Source organism: Penicillium crustosum, assembly GCF_028827405.1.
Source record: "Penicillium crustosum strain IBT 35664 chromosome Unknown utg000001l_segment0_segment0, whole genome shotgun sequence".
Lineage (NCBI taxonomy): Eukaryota > Fungi > Ascomycota > Eurotiomycetes > Eurotiales > Aspergillaceae > Penicillium > Penicillium crustosum.
Genome location: NW_026623122.1, coordinates 2,874,437 through 2,895,302, shown reverse-complemented (window position 1 = coordinate 2,895,302; position 20,866 = coordinate 2,874,437). Strand labels below are relative to the sequence as shown.

The 20,866-nt window shown below is 49.8% G+C and overlaps 7 protein-coding genes across 7 annotated transcripts; 2 read left to right on the top strand and 5 right to left on the bottom strand.

Moving 5' to 3' along the window:
• Positions 1-296: 296 nt before the first annotated feature.
• N7487_001094 (putative ubiquitin-protein ligase E3 component (UBR1)) lies at positions 297-6,774 on the bottom strand (the record flags this gene model as incomplete). The annotated part of the gene is made up of 2 exons (XM_056868842.1): positions 297-564; positions 626-6,774. The coding sequence occupies 2 exons, from the start codon at positions 6,772-6,774 to the stop codon at positions 297-299; spliced, it is 6,417 nt and encodes a 2,138-aa protein (XP_056733626.1).
• An 885-nt stretch (positions 6,775-7,659) lies between these two features.
• N7487_001093 (cytochrome b-c1 complex subunit 9) lies at positions 7,660-8,178 on the bottom strand (the record flags this gene model as incomplete). The annotated part of the gene is made up of 5 exons (XM_056868841.1): positions 7,660-7,719; positions 7,796-7,844; positions 7,926-7,991; positions 8,076-8,095; positions 8,170-8,178. 5 exons carry the CDS (start codon positions 8,176-8,178, stop codon positions 7,660-7,662), a joined length of 204 nt encoding a protein of 67 aa, XP_056733625.1.
• Positions 8,179-8,476: 298 nt separating this feature from the next.
• Positions 8,477-9,139, top strand: N7487_001092 (putative RNA binding protein Pym; the record flags this gene model as incomplete). The annotated part of the gene is made up of 1 exon (XM_056868840.1): positions 8,477-9,139. The coding sequence occupies one exon, from the start codon at positions 8,477-8,479 to the stop codon at positions 9,137-9,139; it is 663 nt and encodes a 220-aa protein (XP_056733624.1).
• Positions 9,140-9,723: 584 nt separating this feature from the next.
• Positions 9,724-11,700, bottom strand: hem14 (oxygen-dependent protoporphyrinogen oxidase; the record flags this gene model as incomplete). Its single annotated transcript, XM_056868839.1, has 3 exons — positions 9,724-10,548; positions 10,619-11,332; positions 11,398-11,700. The coding sequence occupies 3 exons, from the start codon at positions 11,698-11,700 to the stop codon at positions 9,724-9,726; spliced, it is 1,842 nt and encodes a 613-aa protein (XP_056733623.1).
• A 431-nt stretch (positions 11,701-12,131) lies between these two features.
• N7487_001090 (mRNA-binding protein NAB2) lies at positions 12,132-13,632 on the bottom strand (the record flags this gene model as incomplete). Its single annotated transcript, XM_056868838.1, has 2 exons — positions 12,132-13,152; positions 13,214-13,632. The coding sequence occupies 2 exons, from the start codon at positions 13,630-13,632 to the stop codon at positions 12,132-12,134; spliced, it is 1,440 nt and encodes a 479-aa protein (XP_056733622.1).
• Positions 13,633-14,956: 1,324 nt separating this feature from the next.
• On the top strand, positions 14,957-16,669 carry N7487_001089 (cytochrome P450; the record flags this gene model as incomplete). The annotated part of the gene is made up of 2 exons (XM_056868837.1): positions 14,957-15,681; positions 15,769-16,669. The coding sequence occupies 2 exons, from the start codon at positions 14,957-14,959 to the stop codon at positions 16,667-16,669; spliced, it is 1,626 nt and encodes a 541-aa protein (XP_056733621.1).
• Positions 16,670-17,257: 588 nt separating this feature from the next.
• N7487_001088 (glycerol kinase) lies at positions 17,258-19,289 on the bottom strand (the record flags this gene model as incomplete). The annotated part of the gene is made up of 4 exons (XM_056868836.1): positions 17,258-17,818; positions 17,885-18,051; positions 18,102-19,087; positions 19,156-19,289. 4 exons carry the CDS (start codon positions 19,287-19,289, stop codon positions 17,258-17,260), a joined length of 1,848 nt encoding a protein of 615 aa, XP_056733620.1.
• Between the last annotated feature and the right edge of the window lie 1,577 nt (positions 19,290-20,866).

The following is a 20,866-nucleotide window of genomic DNA, read 5'->3' as shown; positions in this document are numbered from 1 at the left end:
ATCGGGGAAACGAACCTAATGATACATTCACAAGTCCAATCCGCATTTGAGGTGAAGGTAGATTGATATTTTTGAATCGTAACTACCGAGTGAACTTATTGATGAAAAGCATGTCCGATATACAGTGAAAATGAGACAAAAAAACATGGTAAAATGCACAGTAAGGAAAGGAAAAGAAAAAGGGGCTAAACACACACAATCACGATCATTTCCAATTCGTCATCAAAAATTCAACAGTAAAAAATCTAAAAGCATGCACATCAACAATCGCAAAAGAAAACGCGCTTTTGTGTTCATTAGATAGTCTCCCAGCCACCGCTGTTGATCTCTGACTCCAGCTTGCGGCTGATAGTCGCGGGGATCGAATGTGACAGCCAAACGTCGCGTAGTAGCCGGTCGTAGCGCTTCTGGTTGAGAATAAGTTGGCGGTTACGGCGGAGACCGGGGTCGACTTCGCCGTGGCGGTCAAGGTAAGGCGCGTAGTGCCAGGATCCGTTCTTGTTGTGCAGATAGAGTACTGTGCATTTGCGAATATTGATGAAAAGACCGACGTTTTTACCACATCTATTATGGAAGACTGATTAGCTGAAGAGTACTTGCAAATGAAGTGGGAGGGTATAATTACTTTTGGAGATGTTGGTTGCAGCCGCCAAGCTTGTTTGACATGCAGCATACTGCCTGTGAGCAGAATATTTCTCCACAGAATAAACAGATACTCGGATCAGTGAGCTCCTTCTTGGAATTGGGGCAACGGCGACGGTTTGCCTCTTCGATTAGGCTATCGAAGTACTTGGGTAGGCCGACAAGCTCAAAGATAGCAGGGTGCGACAGGCTGGGCCAGAGACGGTGGTCTTCGAAGCGGATGCCTGAGCGCGAGGCGTTCCAGTGGAAGATCCATCCTGAAATTACTGCGTCGAATGGGCTGTTTGTTTTACGCGCGGGCTTGACAGACATGAGAATTTCATCAATGGAAGGCAGCTGAAGTGCTTTGGTTAGGCGCTCAAGCTCAGAGGACTCTACATCGGCGAATCCTGTGTTGGGGAACTCGACGCCGTGCTGAACATGAAGGAGGATGACTGCCTTGCGCAGGAATACTAGTCCGTAGCTCGTAACAAGTCGCCGGACGGCAGTAATGATGCTTGGGGTGGCAGTTTCCTCTCCATCTTTGACGTAGCCACTCTCGGCGGGGAAGGAGGAGCCCTCGGCCCGGCCGACAGAGTTCGCCTTCAGTTCAGCAACGATCGAGTCGAAGAACTGCTTGGTCACTCCGAATTGTTCTTCGGATAAATCAGCAGCCATGGTATGGTCCTCGGGGTGGCTGGCGAGTTCCTCCTTCAATCCCAGTGGCCAAAGAATGAAAGTGACAGCGACCTTAACAATCTCAGCCACGAAGCACATCCGCACAAGATGTCTGATATCAATATCAAGCACTGGAAGCAGAGACAAGGATGACTCTGCGAGGAACACAAAGGTATCAACAGCAAGTAGAGGCTCGATGTTACGGACATCATTAAGCAAAGCTGTGCCACTCAAACAAGGGTGCCCGACAAGTAACTGACAGATCTTTTGACGGTGCATCTCTTGGAACTCATTTGTTGGGCGCCCTTTTGACGGTCCCGTCGAGTGGAGACACCCAACAGCAGCATATGTCAACGCCGTCTCTGATAGAACACGGAGATGAGTAAGCGTCAACGAAGGAATTGTGTCGAGCAAGGTCGAGCCAGGCTCTGACTCGACACCACGCTGCGCGATCTCCACTGCAGCAATGCTGAAACCAAAGCTGCGAATCAGAGAATCAGTATGCACAAGATCATCGTTGGCATTCGCCTCAGGAGTGTTGTTGAACATCGAATTGACATTGTTCGCCTTGAACGTCTTCTTCAGCCGCCTGTAGCTCTGAAGCAGTTCCGACATAGGGCTGTCCGAGGGACTCGACACGTGCTGAAGTGGGCTGGAAGGCGGGAGTTCTTCGGTGGGAGGGAAGACACCTGGCATTGGCATGCGCGCTGGCGTGATGTACTGTGCAGGGGCAGTTGTTGGGAAAGACGAGACCCTCAGTTGATCAATATTGGTGGAAAGGGGAGAGACCAGACTCTTAGACAAGTAGTCAATAAATATGTCAGTATATGGTTGAGGATAGACCTTCTCCTTCTCCATGAGGACTGGGAAGTTTTGCTGTTGGTTCAAGGTGTGCTTGAGACCCAATTGCATCCACTGGTCGAATGATTCGGAGGGGGTGAACGGAATAAGGGGAGACTCTTCCTTGCCCTTCCAAGTAATAGGGAGGAATGCATTTCCAAGGGCTTTGCAGAGAGGACAGACAAACTCCTTGAGGCTGGTGTTTTCGGGATGATGACGCGCAATCTGCTGGGTGTGGCGCCGCTGCGTCGCCGTAAAGTACTGCTCAAAGCAGGAGTAATGCATGATGTGGCCACAGCCAGTAGTCACAGGCCCACGGAGGGTATTCTTTGCGTTGAATCCCTTACTCAGCCCAATCTTTTCGCTGATGACTTCACCACCAGAAGAGTCAAGACGCTTGATGGTGGTATGGTTCTCTCCAGATACACCAAATGGTCGCACTTCTTCGGCGGACCTGTCCAGACTTGTGGGTGTTGTGAGCACCTCACGAATTCTATCGGAGTCCCTGATATCGGTCTGTCGCAAAATTATGCTGTCTTGGACCAAGGCAAAGGTACCGTATAGCCTCGAATCGCTAGTCTCTTCCTGGCACAAGATACATGTTCCGCTAGGGTACTTCCATAGCTTCTTTTCTGGGGTAGCGTCTGTGTCGGACTCGAGATCGCTGAAATCTTCTTCACCCCAATCGATGTTACCCTGGGTGTTCAAGAATTGTTGCTGCTGTTGCTGGAACTGCGCCATGACCTTGGCTTGCCTCTCCAGTGCTTGCTTCTTCTTGACCTCCTTGTCGTGATCTGCATCAATTGCAGGAGAGTTGGTGTCAATTCGGTCGAAGGGGAATTTGAGAGACGCAGTTGCCGATGAATACGTGCGAGGGCGCTTTTGCCACAGACGTTTGAGTATGTGTCGGATTTTAGGGCCAGATGCGGTGAATTCAGTCGTCACGGAAATTCTCTCCAATAAACCGACAATGGTCAAATGACCGGCCTTGATCTCTCGGGTCTTTGACAAAGCATTCCAGTTGAATGAATTGGAATGCTCTTCTACCATGTCAGTTTCCTCGGAATTATCTTCTAACACTGCTGCAAGGATAAGATGCAAAATCACTTGAAGGAAAGTTTCAACACGTGTCGGTGGGATGGTTGGTGTGCACTCTTTCGATGAAATCACGTATTCCAAACATTGGTGGACAATCTGTGCAAACAGCATCGTGCCGGCGAATCGGGGGAGATCCGAGAACACGCCGGAGCTGATGGGTCGGAGTTTTGGCTCAAACACAATGTCAGATGCATCCTTGCCCGTCTTTTTCGCCATCCACTCCTTATAGATATTCTCTGCCTCATCCCGTTGGTTCTTTGTATAGTGTGCGCTGTATGGATCAATAAGATCGAGATGTTCGGGCTTCAACTCAAAGGTACCAGAGTCGCTCAAGCCCTCGGGTGGGCGGAAGTTGGCGACATCTTCCAACACATCTTGGAACATGTCCGAGTCCAGAAGCTTGTCGCTAAGGCGGGTCGAGAGGTCAGAGAAAGACAGCGGCTTGAAGCACAAGACATGAGCGATGTCACGTTTGATGTTTTCGTGAGTAAGGTGAGTGCTGTCGTCGATGGCAGTCAAAGATGTTCGGTCCGTCAGGAGGATTACCAGTAGATGCACAAATTCCTCTGCCACATCCACAATCTGGGTATCTTCGTATCCAGGACGGGGCATGTAGTTCCGAGCCATCCAGTCTACCATGCCAAAGCGGTGTGCAATGGAAGCAAGAACTCTGCTAGGATCACAAGTAACTAGGGCAGTTTGGAGAAGGAAGATATCTCTGTAGTAGGCAAAGTCACGAGAAGAGACTCCACGGTACTGCGACATTTGATGCCGAAGACTAAGACCATTGCGAACCCACATGCCAGCCTTCATTTGCGCTAGCCAAGCACAAACTCGCAGTGGATAGTCAAACATGGCCAGAAGCAAGTCTTCCGGTCCAAGAGCAAGCAGAACATCATCAACGCTATTAGGGTTGGCAGTCTTGGCGGCATGGATCTCACTCCTCGCTGCATTGGCAGCGTCAAATAGAACGTCGCGCATAGTCTCGCTGCTTATGTCTCGCCCACATTCAATAAGCCATGACAGTGTGTAGTGAAGGGCATGATGGAAACTGATAGATCCACGTTCCACCACGAATTCAACCACCCGATGGCAGGGGACTTGGCCAGAGGCGCCGACCTCAAAATCGAAAGGCGGCAGCTGCTTGAATCTTACTTCATCTTTTATTTCTGCCTGGTCGAACCTCTTGCGTTCTACGCCAGCTGAATGGAGAATTGCAGTGGTAGTGGTGGTCTCGATTGCCCTCAGAAGGTTGTCACCGTTGTCCATTTCAGGGTTGCGGAAAGACTCGCAGAATTGACGGCAAAGTCTGTTGATCTCCCGCATGAGAATTGACGCACTGATCCAGGCGTCTGTTTCGTATTCAACGTGTTCACCAACAGCGCGGACATTGGGGCAAATACCCTGTGACAGTTTGACGAGATCGAGGAATTGAGGAAGATATTGCTCCTCGGTCCGCACACGGTGCTGGACATATTCGGATTGGAGAAGGTATCGGAGGTCAAGGAAGAAGTGGTAGAGACGCCTGTTTGTAACCGAGCCAGCATCAAATGCAAGCGTGGCGTTGGGGTTGACAGATTGTGGTTCGCCGACTTGTCTCGTAGTCAAGAAGGTATAGAGGATAGACATCACCTTCGTGAGGAAGTTACCTCGCACGACAATCTCTTCAGTGATGGAGGGGGTCGTGAGAAGCTGCAATGAAAGATTGACAATCGAGTGGTCTGGCTCACGATCGGCAATGAGGTACAGCTGAGCTAGAGCTGTGTACAATGCAGACAAACGAAGACCCATAATGCGCTTGAACTGAGGAACATTGACAACAGTGCTGATGTAGAGATCACGCAAGTCGGTTCGTGTTTTCTTCCACAACCTCAAGTCATAAAGCACCATCCAGTCTAGGCGGGTACGCTGCCACAGGTCTTCATACGGTGGTACTTTTTCACCTGGGGCGGGAATGCTCGGCCGGACTTGCCAATGGCTTTCTGTGTTCGAAGGCCTTGGCCGGTGCGAACCAGGAGTCTTGGGGATATGGATATAGTCAGTAGGGCCGGATTCGGGGCCAGGACTTTGAGACTCAGACGGCCCTCGTTCGGCAGAGGGCCGATCTGCGGTTTCGGCCGGTCGAGGAGGTGGGGGCTGGGTGCCAGTAAGTCCATGGAGAATGCGTTCTGCGAGAGCAAGTTCCTCGTCTGCACCCGCCAAGATCATATCTTCATCTTCTTCCTGATCACGAGATAGTTCGATGTCCATTTCATCGTCATCCTCATCATCAGCATCGTGGGCTTCGACATAATCTTCGTCTTCATCTTCATCTATGACATCGTCTTCAAGCATGTCGTCTTCGTCATCATCGGCGGTCAGGATGACCTGACCATGATTAGGCAAATTGATCATAAGCGTACGACCTGGAAGGTTCTCAGTCCGCTGATGATCATCAATGCCCCTCATGCCGATATCTTCGTTATATGCCCCACTGCCCTTTTTCCAGGGCGTAAGCATTTCCTCACAGATGATTTGCCTGAAGATTTCATTGTCCTCGAGGATTTCACACCCGGCAATATCAGCCAACCACTCCACTATCGTGGTGCACATTTGCTCGCGGAAAGTATCGCGCGCAGAGCGCACCGTGACGGTAACCTTGATCTCCTCAATTACCTTTGAAACACCTAAGAGTCTATTTAGATCCCTCGAGTATTTGATTGCACTACGGCCCATATCGTTTGTTTCATGAGCGCGCGCAATTCCAAAGCTATCTCGTTCACGGCAAGCACGCGTGACCTGATGAGAGACATCGCGAATTGTATGCTTCTCATCATTCCACAGCATGACCACAAATTCCGGGTCTTCTTCCTCTTCATCGCCGGCGCCATACCAGTCCGGACGCAAACGAGAGGCCTCCTCATCTTGCATGATGCTCTCGACAGTCTTCGGTAACCGCAATTGCTCCGGAGAGCAAGAGATGACATCACAAAAGTAATCTAGTGCACGGGATATAGTCAAGCGGATCGAGGCCACAAGCTCAGAGGGCAATACCCGCTGCGCTCGTTCCTTGCCCTTGGTATTATCGCTATCGGTATGGATTGCACAAAACAGCGGAAGGCGCCATGCTTCGTCATCACCACAGTCACAGCAGCCACAGTTTCCAGAGGAAAGGGAAATCTGATATTGATGTCCAGTGTGATCCGAGGAATCGAAACATCGACTACACAACACGCATGTATCATCGGCGGCACAGGTCACGCATCGGTATGTGGCTTCCCCGGCACGGAAGATATGACCGCAGCGCTTGCCCCGAGCTGCTTCACTGTACTCAGCTCCTTCCCGGGCACCTTGAGCCTCCGCCAATTTCCATGGTCCGGCCGGTGTTCCGTCTGGGAACAGCTGTTGTATTAGGTCTGTGTTGTGTCCGACAAGCGATCGGAAGAGAAGCTCCAGCAGGTCCTTCTCGGCGGCGGGGCCATAACGGAAGTTGTGTTTCTTGGGCAAACGGAGAAGACCCTCACCGAGAAGCTTCTCACATTCCCCGAGCATGAGCATGATTTATCGTTGTGGCCGGTTGGTCGTAACGGCCGCTCAGGCTATCACAAGTGGGTGATGGAACGGAGCGCCGTTGTCGCGACAATGCGCTCAAGGTAGTAATGGTCCGACGCAGGTGGTTTCTTTCGCGGTTATGCAGGCGGAAAAGAGATTTTCGAGTGGGAATTCAAGAAATCAGTCCGGACCGAGCGGATAGGGTTCTCAGATGTAGTTCACGTTGCTCACACAGTGATACTTTGTGGTGGGGGGGAAATGAGAGCGACGGGTGAAGGTGGACCAATGCAGGCGAACAGATCAGCACAGATACGGTGAAGTCATACGCGATTCAAATTTGAATGTGGAGCTCAAGACCCAAAAAGGCCAAAAAAAATATATAAGAAACCAAATCAGAAGTGTTTGTAGAGATTGGAAGATAACATTTTTCGTTTATGACATCGATGGAATTGGTCTTTCAGTAAACGCCACATGCTACGGCCTGACCTACAGAAAACACGCCACCGCTTGAACATTGAAGGTATGAAAGAGAATACATGTATTCGGCGTTTCTGCACCTTGACGATGTAAGACTAATGATATGATCTATTTGGCCGATGATATTAAGGACGTTAAATGAACACTCCGTTGTGTCTTTCAATGTTCGTTTTAGATGTCTTTTTAGAGGTCGTTTTAGAGGTCGTTTTAAAAGGTCATTTTCGATGTATACGAATGCGGTAAAGAGGCATAAACCGTACAGACCAGAGAGATTGAAAGCCAAAATACAGATTTCCATCTATCGCGTACAAGCCCACATATGGGATGAGAAAGAACAAGCACGAGCTTCGGTGGCTTTTCCATGCCCCTTTACCCGCGGTAAAATAAACACAACATCACTTTCGGCAAGTGTATTTACTCGTCATCCTCCTCCTCCTTGACCATGTAACGGTGCTTAATGTCCTTCCATTGGCGCTGTAATGTGAGAGAAATAGTCAGCGTAGGTCCTAGCCTCGGGTATTGTAGTCCATCAGGAAAGAGGTTCACATACGCCCTGGTTCCAGCTGTCCCAGACCTTGTTGGAGGTGATGTCGAAGGCACTGTTTTGACATTGCATGGTCAGTGTTCTGTATAAAGGTGTATAGCATGTCTAACATGCTCGGAAACTGAATGTAACCTACAGCTCGAAAGCGAAGGCGCCGGCAAAAGCAGTGGTCAGGAGAACAGTGTTCTTGCGGATGAAGGTCCTAAACACAGGGAAGAGTGCCTCGGTTAGATTTCAATTGGATAATTTGGATCGCGATCGTAGGACCAAGGAAGGGGAGACATGCGAGTAGATAGCGTTTGCGAACTGTAATGAGAGGTCAGTCAGCGCTGGACATAAAAGGGCAAATAGGAGCACTGGGAGGGGGAGTATGAACATACACCAGCCATTGTGAGAGATTGGGGTGTTTTCACACGACCTAAATTAAAGGGTTCGAGGGGAGGATGGGGCAACGAGAGTTGAAGTTGTGAGGGTGAAGTTGCGAAGGCTGAATCTGCGGGAATTGCCGGTCCGCTGATTGGCCGAGCCTCCGGCCTTCCGCACTCAACTTTCAATGCTCGCGTTGTTTTTCACTTTGGATCTTTAAAGATATTGATCTTTGCCTCGGAGCTTGACTTTGTCAAGTTGCTATCATTTACTCTTTGTTTCACTCCTTCATAACTCAAATTTGACTCTACATACCACACCATGGCCTCCAACGTCGCGAGGTCCGGCATCACCACCGATGCCAAAACCGGCGAACGATACATTCCCTCCTCGGTCCGTGCCGATGGCTCGAAGCGCAAGGAGATCCGCGTGCGCCCCGGCTACAAACCCCCCGAGGATGTCGAGCTTTACAGGAATCGTGCGGCGGCGGCATGGAAAAGTCGAGGAAAAGGTGGGGTGCCGGGTGCGGAAGCATTGAGCAGCGAAGAAGATAAGACCAAGGCTGCAATGAAACCCACAACCACCGCCTCCACCGCCGCCAGCAACAAGAACGCCAAACGCCGCGAAGCCAAGCGGAACGCGAAAGAAACCGACGAAGCCGGCCCCACCGCTGAGGGCAAGGGCGCCGAGTCAAACAACTGGCGTGTCCCCGCAGCCGCACCCACACCTGCGCCTACAAAGGAAGAGAAGCCTGCTGAAGAACCGCTTGATCTCGAAGCCGAGAAGGAGAAGAAAGCCCGCAGTCTGAAGAAGAAACTCCGCCAGGCGCGGGATCTTCGCGATAAGAAGCAGCAGGGAGAGGCCCTGCTGCCCGAGCAGCTGGAGAAGGTAATCAAAATCCAGGAACTTGTCCGGCAGCTGGATGTGTTGGGGTTTGATTCCAATGGCGATAAGAAAAATGGGGACAGCAATGTGAATCCATGAATACCTTTTTGAACCTTCAACTGCGGGGTCAGACTATATTTACTATACTATATCCATTTGTCAAGTATATGCCAATGTGCATATCATTGTCATCGGGGCTTCCTGCACTCATCCTGAGACATTCTTTGGGAGCCACCAGACTATCCCACGTGGGGTGTGAGAGATATTACCCCTATCGCAGCGCACATTGCAACCATTCGGTTCCAGCCTTCCAGGAACCCGTCGCTTTGCCTGCGAGGGACTCCGGATGTTATCACCGTATCCGCCATTCCGCCCATCGGAGGTCTGGGTGTTCTCGCCCTTGACTCTGAATTGAGATCAGAAATGAGGGGGGTTAACAGACTTCTCAAATGGGTCGAATTCAACCTTTTGTTGACCGATGTTTACCGTCCATGGATGGGCTGACAGTGAATTAGACATTAGAATGACTATATGATATCCGGCCAACGCCGTCGATTTGCAACTTACAACGAGAAAAAAAATACTGATATTATAAAGATACATTTAATATACATGGCTTCGGCCTTCTCTTGTGTACATTCCCAAGTACAAGTAGCAAACCCACATGAACCAGTCACATAGTATCAGATTTTGGAGTCAACCAGTCGAACAGGAGACGTCACAATGCCACCCTCGAGTTTCCAGCTTCTATAATCAAAGGAGGTCCACGGACGCCACGGACTAGGTTCATCATTGAGCCGGTTTCTTCCAATGCCGTATGTGGCAGATAAGATACCCTGCTTAACACAGTCGCCCACACTTACTCCATTGTACCAGTTGCCCGCGAGAATAAGCCGGTTCTTGTACTCCTTGCGAACTGTGTTCGAGAGTGTATACATACGGTCCAGATGGCCGACTGTGTACTGGGGAATAGCATCCTTCTGGAGACGACTCCGTGCGGCAGTTGGGGTATCGGTGATATTCAGGTGCCTCTTGAGCATGGCGCGGGCCATTTTCACTGCGGTGTCGTGATCTGGGTACTCTTCGAAGCCATCCCAGTAATGACCTCCTAGCATGACGGTGAGTTTCGTTCCAGGTGCAGAATCTTGGCTGAGTTCAGGTGATGAAGGATCCGTTCCGTGTCCTACACTAGAGGACGAGGCGAAGATGACGCCAAGTCCACATTCTGGGTTCTGTTCGTATGGTATCGAACGCGGTATGAGGTATCCAAAGCCATCCTCCACAGGTAGAAGGTTGGGATTTGGGTAATAGAGATTAACGACCATTGCCGTGACAGCGTAGTTCTGTTTGCGTAGTAGAGATGGGGCCAATCCCACAGGGCTCAGGTTGGCCTCTGACTGCTCGGGTTTGCGCATGATGTTCGCAAGTGCAACTGGAGGAATAGTGGATATGACATATCCATAATCAAACGTCTTTATTTGACCATGTCTAGCTGACCAATATTCCATCTATTGACAGTCAGCATAAATCCCGGAGAACTCGGGAATATATCATCGCAATGCGGAATAATTCACATACCGCAATCCTACTAGAACTTTCCCATGAACTCAAAGCTTTGATCTCCGTGTTCATTCGGAAGTTGACTTTGCCGGATGCTTTCAAAGAAGCGATCAGTGCTTCGACAAGCTGCCCAACGCCCCTCTTAAAGGTGAAAGTAGTAGCTCCAGCCGCAAGGACTTCTAAATCATGCTGACGACGCACTAATTCGGGGCCTGCGGGCATGACATCTATAGCCATATAATCATCCATATTCCGAGTCTTTGTTTTGGAGATCGACCTGGAGATAAGAGATGCTGTAACTCCACCAGAAACCAACCCACCGATGCCCCCAATGCCTCCCTCAAGGTTGCGGATGCTACCCAACAGTGTTTGGGCACTCAATCGATCAATATCACCCGCATAAATTCCGTGGTACACAGCGGAAACTAGATTATCTGCAACTTTGGGGCCAAAACGACGTCCGATGAACTCTGCAACAGACTCATCCTCCGCCCATTCAGTTGGGTGCCGGGGTGGAGCAAAGATATCTTTCACTATTCCTGAGAGAAATTTGTTAAACACCGGCTCCTTCAAAGTATTCACGAGACTGTCGAAGTTCTCCCCGAAAGAAAGTTCAGGCTTTGGCGCCGGCATGCGAACAAGACGGTCTGGATAGTAGATATAGCGATTCTGGGCTGCGGGGCTCGTTTTCGGGGTAATAATGAGGTCTTTGTACAATCCTAGATTTGTAGCCTTTCAGAAGTGTCAGCATATTAAGCTATTTCAAGTGGAAGTAGGTGCACGCCGGTAATACTCACCAGGTAAAGCAGAGGGAGCGAGCCTGGCAGCGAGCTCCTTAACGTCCGCGGCCCATACTCGAACACCACATTCCCACCATCGACAGGGACTGTTTCGGAGTTCATCCAACCACCAAGCCGGTCCGTTTTCTCGAACAGGTTGATTGTTCGGCATGTGGGGTCTTGCGCGAGTTGCCAGGCGGATGTCAGGCCTGTGATGCCACCGCCAAGCACGGCGGCAGTGTATGTGCGTTTTTGACCATTGAGAATATTCAATTGCCTCTGTCTCGGTCTTAGGGCTTTAGGGACACATGGTAGCCGCATCTCTGCTGATCGGAGCAAGGTCTGGTCCGTAGTTGGTTGGGGAATTCAAGCTAAACCCGAAGGTCCTCGGAACCTTCCGTCCTTACTTAAGCTACGTGGGGAGCCTGGAGATCACCAGGTCCTCACCCCCTACTACTTACGAGTTTGGACAATGTTCATGAGACATTCGCGAATTTGTCTTCGCTTCGTTATTATTCTTTTGAAGATCAACGGGGGAATCTATGAACAGGACAGATAATAATATCTGAAACAAAAGCAAATGCATAAAGAGTATCAACGCCCTTCCCTCCAGCCATTCCTCATTCATTGGTCAAGATCGGATTGTACATGGTATTCTTCACGTCGGAAGCAGACTGCTGTGAGATGTTTGTTTTTCACGGGTTTTGGTTTTTCGAACAGTAATTTTCTTCATTGAGTCATGTCAGGCGGAGTCACGCGGTCAGCTCCTGGCTCTGGGTGTTCTCCTCGGTCTCCGGCTTGATCAACTCCTGCGGTCCATCCACATCTGTAACAAACTTGCGCTCGCTGACGTGTTCTCCAGAGTGCGGAGTCCACACCTTGTCGGTGTAAGCACCACGCTGACCCTCGGCGTGCTTGTAGGTGCACTTGGGGTTCAGGCAGGGATTGAACTTGCAGGCGGTCTCGACATGTGTAAACTTGCAACCTTCGGTCTTGCAGTCGGCTCCATTACGGCAGATTGGCATACTCGGGTGCTTGAACTGACAGTTGGGGTTGGTGCAATGAGGGAAGAACCGGCACATGGCCTCGGCCTGGTGCGCAGATCGTACTGCTGGTGAAGGGTGGCGTCCGGTACATTTCTTGTTCTTGCAAGCTGCACCGAATGAACAAGTGTCAGAAGGATCGATTGAAATCCCTTCGGGCGCGGCAGGTGATTGATGCGCAAAGGGGCAATCTTGGCGCGTGCATCGTTGGTTGAAACGACAAACACTGTCGGGGTTGCTTTCATCCTGTTCACCACCCGCTGTGCTGTCCATGTCCACATCTGCGCCTTCCGCCGCTCTCTGCTTGTTGTAGCCGCGCTTTCCTCCACGCTGACCACCTCGCTCGACCCGATTGAAGAGCGAACGACCATGAGAACCATTCTGGGCCCCATTTTGGAAAGCGGGGTTAACAGCGGGTGGCATGAAGCCAGGCATGAATTGAGACATCATCCGGGCCTGTTCTTCCAACATCGACATAAGCTGCATTTGGTTTTCGGGGGTCATCTGCATCATGGGGTTGCCTGGCATTCCCATAGCACGACCACCGCGACCACCTTGCTGTCCAGCGCCTCTCATTTGACCCCGACCATTGTGTCCAATGCGCCCGTTTCCTTGTCCTCGTACACGATGTAGGGCTGCGTCCGAGCCACGGTCTAGGTTTCGATTGATTTGGTTCAACATTCTTCCCTTGCCACCTCTGCCGTTACGCATCGCTTTCGGTCCAGTGGGGCTATTGAGGAGCCATGTTAGCATGTTGTAGATATTAGCAGAAAGGAATGGTAAAAACCTACATCGACTCATTCCCGGCCTCGCCCATCTCGGCATCCTGGCCGTTGGCCTCTCCAAACGGATTGGGTATCGCTTGAGCTGAATTGTCGAATTCCATTGCCGAGGGGTTCAACTGCCCCATGGTCGCATTGGCCGAAGTCGGGGCAACCCCGTTGATTTGTTGGTTGAGCATCTCGACTTGAGTGAAAAGCCATTGCGAAAACTCGAGGGCCGCAGTGTCACCTTCCTGAAGGCCAAGGAAATCATTTGAAAGCTCGGTGGCGATTTGCTCTTCGGTCTTCCCGTTGACCAGCATGAGAACAATGTATTCGATCAACGGTGACTCTTGGCCATCACTCCAGCCCATCTCCACCAACTTGGGCTGGATGACATTTGCGACTGCCTGCGCAAGAGGCGTTCCAAGAGTAATTTGAGGGAGCATGGTGGAGGCGATTATGAAGTCAGGAAAAAGTGACCGGTTGGTGAGAAATTCACAAAGACAGCAGTGCTGATAAAAGAACTTGCGCCACCCGATAAAGGTGCTTCGGATCTTATCGGCGCAACTAACAATGAAGATGCGATACAAACGGTATGTAGTAGCGGTTGAGGTTAGAAGTGAGGTTAATAGACCAGTAACAGGTTCTGGTAGAGAAAGCAAGACTTTAGCAAGCAGATTGAAGTCAAGCTAAAGACCCGATGACCAAAACGGATGTTTGATCACGTGGCTGTGGTTAGCTGGCGGTGAAGTGGGGCAGTACATACTGTGCAAACAACCACCACATATACCGTGAAGGTCAATCTTGCTATCAATTGATGAGAGCGCTGTATTAGTGGTCAGATGAAAGTGATGGGAAGAGCTGTTGAAAGGTATAAGAAGGAGTGGAATTTACGACTACTACATTTGGGTTTATATATTTACAATGGCTATTGTTCCGCCAATAAGCCATTGAGCTGTGTTGTTGTGAATGGGGTTAACCAGTTTCTATACACAAAGAGAAAGATCCAGACCAGACAAAGAACCCGTCAAGTGACGTCCAAGAAGGGAACAGTACTACCAGCAGTCTTGACCTGTAGTTCCTGTGGCCTGAGGTATAAATATGTAAGGCCTAAAATATCAGGCATATTTTGCTGCCTCACATCTTGAAAAAGAAAATGTGCACAGTTATGCAGTACAGGGACATATTTATGTGGCTGCAGGTGAGTCCTCAAAGCGCTGTCGATCTCTCCTCTCGGAATCATATGCCATTATTCCTTGTCTGCCGAGGTCTCGTATCTTCGCCATGCATGCTGCATCTTCCCCGGATTATTGGTGTCTCCACAACAATTATACAGTGTGAAACCGACATGATAACTGAACCTTGGTTGGGATCTGTCCCTGACCCAACCCCATATTGCACTATAAAAGAAAACTTGTAGTAAGAGAGGTCAATGAACAAAGCATGAAGTCACATCGTGCGGGGTTCGCAAGCACGGCTCCTTTAGGCCATCATTCTACACCTTTTTGGGATATGGGAACACATATCATTGGACACTAAAAGTTTACAGGCTATTCTCAAGGAAATTGGGGCGTTTGTTCCTCCGGTGTTGATAAATGCTGGAACCCGTATGGTCCACACTGTATGACAACTTTGTCCTCATAACCTTGGAAACTACCTGGGGAGGCTTTCATACCATTTGTCATTCCAGCTCTTTGGCTCTTATTATGAACATGCCCCCTTGGAGCCAGAAGGGAAACTAAAATCAACTTTGCCCAGTCCAACGGCACCATGATCGAAGACCTCCTCGCACAGACGACACTCAGTCGGGGCTCAGTGTGGCTTCTAGGGCTTTTCGTTGCATTCTGCGTATTCCGCAAGTTCCAAGCTTCGGCACAAATCGCCCGTCTCGGTGTCAGAGCCCCCAAAATTGAGTTCCGTCTCCCGTATGCTCTCGATTTCATTTTCCAAGGCTACCAAGCCAATAAAGTGAACCGCGATATAGAATTCTGGGATACAAAGGTCGGGCAAGCCGGCGGCCTAACAAATGTGAAGACAGCTGAACTCGATGCTGGCATTTCTACCCGTATGATCATCACCAAGGACCCAGAAAATATCAAGGCGCTCCTCACTACCCAGTTCGCCGACTACGGTAAGGGTGAGTCCTTCCATCGAGACTGGAAGGAGTTCCTTGGCGACAGTATCTTTACCACAGATGGAGAACTATGGTCTCGCTCCCGCCAGCTCATTCGTCCCATGTTCGTGCGTGACCGCATCGTGGACACAGAAATCTTTGAGAAGCATGTTCAGAAACTCATCCCGCTTCTCGGCGGCAGTGCCTCGCCTAGCAGCAGCAAGGTAGTGGACGTCGGGTCGCTCTTCTTCCGATATACTCTCGATGCAGCAACAGACTACCTTCTCGGCAAGGGCACAGACAGTCTAGATAACCCGGCAACACGGTTCGCCAAAGCGTTCAGATATGTGCAACAGCGCCAAGCGGAGTATTTCCGTTTCGGGTGAGTGATACTCGATCCTGTGTGACGCAAGCACATCCTGTCATTGGAGCCTCGCAGAAGCTAATCTAACATTCAATCCTAAAACAGAGTCTTTAGCTCCGTATTGTCACGCACTGAATTCCGCAAGAACCTTAAGATAATGGACGAGTTCATTCAACCATACATCCAAACCGTTCTCGCCCACTCGACCGACGAACTCAACGAGAAGCTCTCGAAGCACCAAACTTTCCTTGATGCACTTGCCAGCTTTACCCGCGACCCTCGTGTCCTCCGTGACCAACTCGTCGCCGTCCTCCTCGCAGGCCGCGATACAACAGCCGCCACTCTATCCTTCTGCCTCTTCGAGCTCTCGCGCAACCCAGAAGTTGTTGTTAAGCTGCGCAACGAGATCAGCAACAGACTTGGTGTCGGTGCCAATGCCCAGAAACCCAGCTACATCGATCTCAAGGAAATGAAGTACCTCAATGCAGTGCTGCACGAAACAATGCGTTTATACCCAGTGGTGCCATTCAACGTGCGCTACTCTCTGCGCGATACGACGCTTCCACGCGGTGGTGGACCGGACGGACTATCACCTGTGGGTGTGCGCGCAAACTCGCGGGTTGTCTACTCGACGATGTTGATGCAGCGGGATTCTGATCTATATGATAGCCCGGGATCAAAGACCTATTTCGATCCTGGGAAGTGGATTCCTGAGCGGTGGGTTTCCGGCTGGCAGCCCAGGCCATGGCATTTCATTCCCTTTAATGGTGGACCGCGGATTTGTATTGGGCAGCAATTTGCCATCATTGAGATGGGGTACACTGTTATTCGGATTTTGCAGGCTTATGAGCGTATTATTGCGCTGCCTATTGGTGGGAAAGATAAGGTTGAAGATCCGGTGCTTCAATTTGAAGTTACACTCAGTCCTGGCTCCGAGTTGAATTGCGTTTTCCTTAAGGAGGGCGAACAGGCTACCCACAGTGCGGTTAAGGCGAGCGTTGCTTAAGTGGTTGATCCTTCGAATTACAGTATGAGATTTTGAGGTACGAATTTATTCCCTGCCTTTTTTGGCTTTTGGAACAAAGTGGATTTTTAGTACTTGGTGTGAAATCAAGGGGAATGGTATTCGCCATATATACTCCATATAAGCCCTGTATGAGGATTCACTTCGGATTGCAAGCTCTAATATAACCACACAAAAGAGTGCTCCCAGGAACAGGTTGTCATGAATCTAGCAAAGACAGCTACCTATTACTAACACTGTGACAGCGACACCATTATGTTGGCTTTCCAACTCGATTCAAGCCCCCTAAGCATCCCCGACACTGCCGAGAGCGAAATTTCCCAGAAGACTGATATTGTGCTGATATCTTGACACGTCTCCTAGGAAATCGCAAACAAGTTCAGCACCGGCCCGTTCCGTTTCCCCCAGCCATCACCCCCTTTGAAATCCAGCGGGTATATTGAAGACTATCGAGGAATATCGTTCAATCTGAGTCTTTGGTAACAGTGGATGCATCTACGATATTTAAGGGGGTACATATTTAGCAGGCCATTCAATCCAATAAGAATACAATTAGTAGCAATTTGGCTATCACTTCCGTAGCTTCCTAAGTCTTTGCAAAATCTCCACTTTGCGCAGCTCCAAGAACAAATCCTCTTCGTCTGCATCATCCAAATCACCCGACACGGTCCCGAATGCCGTCTTCTCAGACAGAGGTTGAACTTCAATCTCCTTGACCAAAATATGGGTCCTCCCTTTGACAGTGGTGGTGTATGTAGGGCTTTTAGCCACACCTGAGATCAAAGAATTATGCAAGACCTGTGTTGTCTTGGGCATAGGAAGTTCATGGCTCTCCACTGGTACAACTGTCTTGTTGTTCAGACCATCAGTTTCTTCCTTCTCGGCACTCTGAGATCCCACCCAGCCTCTGCTCATTTTCACAGCCTTTTCCCATTGTCCGAACTTTTCCGCACTCTCTTCCGGCGGGACCTGGGGCTCGAAGACTGCACCACCAGAACGATTGATATCACGTAGCTCGGCAAAGTTATGCCAAAGTCTAGCAGCAAGGCCAGCTGCGATTGCTGCACCGAGAGCTGTAGTCTCACGCATCTTGGGGCGGTAGACAGGGATGGATATCAGATCTGCTTGAGTCTAGATTTAAGATTAGATTGATACTTGTTCAAACTCTCATGGATGTATAAGAAAATAATTTCTTACCTGCATTGCCAAATCTGAGTTACTCATACCTCCATCTACAGCAAGTTCAGAGAGTGTATGGCCGCTGTCTTTCTCCATTGCATCCAGAATTGCTTTGGTCTGGAAGCAGGTCGCCTCTAGGGTAGCGCGTGCGATATGGCCTTTTTTGGTGTACTGGGTGATGCCGACTGTATACACCGTCAGATAAAATCTAAGAGTCAGGTAATGAGAAACTCACAGATTGTCCCTTTTACATCATCGATCCAATAAGGCGCAAAAAGTCCACTGAAAGCAGTGACAAACACACATCCACCATTATCTTCCACCGAGTAGGCAAGGTCATTGACATCCTTGGACTCCTGGAAGAAATCCAAGTTATTCTGCAAGAATTTGATCCCAGAGCCAGCAACAGCAATGCTCCCTTCGAGTGCATAGACAGGTTTCCCGCCAAAATGGTAAGCCACTGTAGCCAGTAGCCCATGTGTCGAGAACACCGGCTTGTCACCAACATTGTACAAAAGAAAGCATCCAGTGCCATAAGTGTTCTTAGCCATTCCAGGAGAGAACCCTTTCTGCCCAACCAATGCCGCAGACTGATCCCCCAGGCATCCCATAATCGGAACCCGTGCCAAAGAACCAGAAGCAACAACCCCATACGCTGTCGCATCAGACGATGGCACAACCCTAGGTAGATGAAGTTTATCCCTGATTCCAAAAAAGTCAAGAAGCATATCATCGTACTGCAGCGTCTCCAGGTTCACAAACATGGTCCGCGAAGCGTTTGTAGAATCCGAAACAAAGACGTTGGCAGCCACGCCACCGTTCAAACGGTATACCAGCCAAGTATCGACGGTACCAAACGCCAGTGTACCGCGGTCAAATGCATCCTTCACCCTTGGGACATGCGCCAACATCCAGAGCAGTTTTGTGGCCGACGAGTAGGTTGACAGCGGCAGACCGCAGAGTATCTGCAGGTGCGCTGCCCCTGGTTTCTGTTTCAGTTCTGCGACAATCTCCTGAGACCGTGTGTCTGTCCATACAATAGCATTGTACAAGGGCTCGCCAGTCTCGTGGTCCCAGACTATGGTTGTTTCGCGCTGGTTGGTTATTCCGATGCTTTGGATGCTGCTCCGGGTGTGGCCTTGGGCTTCGAACTTCTCGACGGCTTCTTCGATGCAGGTCTCTACGGAGGTTACAATCTCGAGGGGGTCATGTTCGTGCCAGCTGGGAGTGGTTAATTTTACATCCAAGTTAGGCTTTTGGTCTTGCTATTAGATTGGACTGGAACTTACCCCGGATTCGGGTAGATTTGGCTGAACTCGACTTGATGTGATGCTACTGTCTCGCCTTCGCGGTTGAAGATTAGAAATCTGGTGCTCGTTGTGCCTTGATCGATTGATCCCACAAAGGTAGTTGAGGGCTGCATGGTTGTGGGGTGTTATGGAGGAATTTACGACGGAGAAAAGCAAACACGTCGTATATTTGCGCATGACACGAGACGTTAAAGTTGCGATACACCCAAGCGCGGAAAATCCCGAGATACAGCAGGGGGCCCCAAACACATAAATAAAACCATCCGCACATAATAGCCTCACAGTTACACAGCGGGGTGCTGATTTGAAGAATGAGGGGGGGAACCGAGAGAAGGGATTGGTGGGATTACCCCTAGTCAGACGTGGGATGACAAGGTGAAAACGGGCTTGCGACAACGGGTATTGGCTCTTCGTGTAGACTCGTTCTTGGAACAGTTCTTGGAACTTAATTGTGGAATTATCTAAGTGTCAGTGCACTTTGGACTCATTTGGGAAAAGATATCCTCGGAAAACGGCTCTCTCATCCCGACTTTCCCTCAAACCCTGTCAGCGTGTGCTTCCTGCATATTGTGGGGAGAGATCAGCAGATGATTGACGACTCGGTTGATTTGACGAACTGTCAGATCCAAATCAGTGGGGAATTGCGCACTGACTCGGTCTTATTCCGTTGTCATATATGCAGCACCAGCAGGCCAACCAGACATCTGCCGATAAACGGCCCAAATTAGAACTTCTAGACTGGTCGGGAGTGAAATTTTATTTGCAAGCCCATATTGGCCATTTTTGCATCATGAACACTGCAGTGTTAAGCACTGGAGGACAAGACATCACTTCTACCACACTCACAGAGTCAAATCCCCATAACCCCGGTCTCGGTGATGCTACCTTCAAGTATATGGTCATACGGACAGCAGTCAATTGTGTCACTACCGACGAGAACCTAAAAGTGACAAAATACTACCCTTAGCATCATCGTGGGGGAAGACCAGTCTCTTCCGGCTACTCTCGCTTCACTTTGGAGAAGCTTGCCGCCTCAAGGTGACACAGTTTGGACTTTCTAGAAAATTACAATTGGGTCTGCGTGAGGTCTAGCACCCGACAAGTTGACTATGCGTAACAGAAGACATACAAGCTTCTTCCTACAGTCATGACAGTCATGGGAAATACGGTAAGCGGGAACTATACACAACATTGGGGTGTCCAAGCAGTACCCAAAGGAGAGGAAACAACCCAACCGGGATCGGACAGTGACTTCCGGCTACCCAGGCCAAACGGACGTTCCTACAAACGACCCCTGAAATAAGCTATGGGTAGAGATGCGCTGTCATAAAAATCCTTCTCTGTGTGGAGGAACAAAAAGCGTGGTCACAAAAAGGACAATGGCCGGTCAATCCACTTCAATAAAAGGGATATGTATACTTGATGATTCCGAGTCTATCTGGATTTGACTTCAGCTGATATCTTCCCTGTAAGCTTGCACGCTCTAGCTCTGGGGCTTGAAATCAGGAGGACAATACACACAGACACACACTATCTTCCAAGACAAGACCCTGCATCAGCCAATCAAGCCACCCTCTTGCCCAAAGGACATCACAGAGTGCAAAGGGTTGGTTACACGGTTTTCCCTGCTTCTGCTTGACATACCGGAGGGACTACCATATCATTTTCGTGTGGTTGGCGAGATTCCCTC